This window comes from Thunnus maccoyii, chromosome 4 (genome assembly GCF_910596095.1).
Source record: "Thunnus maccoyii chromosome 4, fThuMac1.1, whole genome shotgun sequence".
Taxonomy (NCBI): Eukaryota; Metazoa; Chordata; class Actinopteri; order Scombriformes; family Scombridae; genus Thunnus; species Thunnus maccoyii.
Window position 1 is genome coordinate 34,794,090 of NC_056536.1, and position 2,500 is coordinate 34,796,589.

Consider the following 2,500-nt stretch of genomic DNA (forward strand, 5'->3'; position numbering starts at 1 on the left):
GGTACTGTCCTGTGTGTAAGAAGCACCAGCTGGCCACGAAGAAGCTGGACCTCTGGTCTCTGCCGGAGGTTCTGATCATCCATCTCAAGAGGTTCTCCTACACCAAGTTCACCAGAGAGAAACTGGACAGCATCGTGGAGTTCCCCCTCAGGTGCACACACACACACACACACACACACACACACACACACACACACACACACACACACACACACACACACACACACACACACACACACACAGTTTCCAGTACGACCACCAGCACGCTGAGTTTAGGGACCTTTTTGTAGTTTTCTGGTATTTATTTCCTGTTCTGATGTGTTTCCTTCTTGTTCGCAGAGACCTGGACTTCTCCGGCTGCCTCCTGAGGAAAAGTCAGTCCAACGGGGAGCCTCCGAGCCGTTACGACCTCATCGCCGTGTCCAATCACTACGGAGGACTCAGAGACGGACATTGTAAGACTCCCGACGGGGTTTAAAGGTTTTTTTTGCCACCTGAAGTTTTGTTTTCAGGGTTTTATTGGTTTGTTTGTGTTTGTTTCAGACACCAGCTACGCACGCAACAAAGATAACAGTCAGTGGTATTACTTTGATGACAGCAAGGTGACCTACGCCAGAGAGGACCAGATCGTGGTGAGTACGACACACACACACACACACACACACACACACACACACACACATACAGGTCAGCTGATGAATAATGCGTCCAAACTGTGACTTGATAGATTCTATGGTCTGTAAATGTTCAGTCCTGTTCAGAGACACTAACAGTAAAGTGAGGAGGCTTTGAATAGTTGTTATTGATCAGTTAACTTGATCCAGAGTTCAGTAAACAGCAGGAAGTTAATCAATATTTAAACCAGCAGCAGACGATCAGACGTCTCCTGATGCTGCTGCATGATGGAGAAGAATCTAAACATCTAAAGAGACTAAAACCTTTTGCACAGTTCTGCACATTTTAATTTAAACAGCATGTTTTTAGATCCATTATTACACTTAAAAACATGTAGTTTTAATAGTTTTATAGAAATGTCAATGCAACATAAGACTAATGCAAAAAAATGCAAAGTGATTAATACGCAACATTTGGAAAAAGTAAAAAAAAGTTCTTTGACTTTGAAAACATTCTTTAAAACTGTGAACTGAGCCTTTAAAGCTTCTCTGGTTCAGTCACACAGCGTCTGTCTGTGACCTGCTTCAACATGCCTGTCGCCATAGAAACGTATCCATGTGAACATGACTTGAGATGCATTGTGTTGCCCCTCGAGCCTCAAATAAATAAAAATAAAAACAAGAATAAATAAATAATCCGACGTCAGACTATTACATCTGAAAATGATTCAACTGTTTATCAATAAGTCGATGGACAGACATTTAGTTTGCAATAATTTTATAAATATATATAAACTTGTAAATAGTCCTTTTAGTCATTTTTAGCTGATTTTCTTTTATGATTGTAAGTTAAAGACGGTTCATATCAACCAACAGTCAGTGTGTTTCTTGCTGTAATCATTCCTCCTGTTCATTCTGACCATTAGAAGATCCCTTCATAATGACCTTACAATGGAAGTGATGGAGGACAAAATCCACAGTCCTCCTTCTGTGCAAAAAATGTATTTAAAAGTTTATCTGAAGCTGATATGAAGCTTCAGCGTCCAAATGAGTCAAATCAAGTAGATATCTTTCAACGTTACAGTCTTTTTAGTGCCAAAGTTCCTCTTTTTGTTACTATACTTCCACCTGCAGCTCAACAGGGAAACACTGTCCGAGGAAACACAAAGAGGGAATTTGATGCTAAAAAGACTGTAAATGTGTCAGATATCCACTTGATATGACTAACTCAGACTGCTGAAGCTGAATAGAAGCTTCACACAGACTTTTAAATGACTGTGTGGACACACTGTGGATTTTATCCTCCATCACTTCCATTGACCAGCTGTGATGTATCAGATATATATCTAACGCTCAGGTACGTTGTCTTCTCTCCTGCAGACCAACGCTGCGTACGTCTTGTTCTACCATCGACAAGACAAGATCAGAAAACCCACTCTGCCCGCGCCCAACACAAGCTCCGCCTCCTCCACGCAGCCCGCCAACGACATCGCTTCCTGCAAAGACGACGACGCAGAGCTGGGCGCCACTTCCTACGTCACCATGGAAACAGACTAAACGAACCCTCGAGGGTCTCGTTCGGTTCTTCTTTTACGGTAAATTAGGTTTCCCTTCGTCAGAGCGGCGGGCCCTTCCCTCCTCTTTTACGTCTCGTTAAGTTTTAGATTTTTTCTTATTTTCCAGCGACACTTGAACGCCTCTGAACCAGAGCTTTAGAAACTCACCAGTTAAAACTAAAAGCACATCTGCAGGACACACGTTGAACCTCCTCACAAGAGAACCGGGTCTGCTGGTCGGTTTAGGGATGAAAACAGTTTGACGGATTAACGAGGACGTTTGACTCTCAGGTAGTTTGACCTGCAGGAAGTTCAGCTTTAAACACAAAG

At 42.6% G+C, this 2,500-nt stretch overlaps 1 protein-coding gene across 1 annotated transcript in view; it reads left to right on the top strand.

Annotated features, from left to right (window-relative positions):
* Nucleotides 1-2,500, top strand: part of usp11 (ubiquitin specific peptidase 11) — a 21,351-nt gene that overhangs the window by 17,704 nt on the left and 1,147 nt on the right. Inside the window, exons 18-21 of the mRNA XM_042407903.1 lie at nucleotides 2-151; nucleotides 340-455; nucleotides 544-632; nucleotides 1,995-2,500. The exon at nucleotides 1,995-2,500 is cut by the window's right edge and continues 1,147 nt beyond it. Coding sequence (XP_042263837.1) covers nucleotides 2-151; nucleotides 340-455; nucleotides 544-632; nucleotides 1,995-2,171 — 532 coding nt within the window. The 3' untranslated portion in view covers nucleotides 2,172-2,500. The remainder of the gene's footprint in view (nucleotide 1; nucleotides 152-339; nucleotides 456-543; nucleotides 633-1,994) is intronic.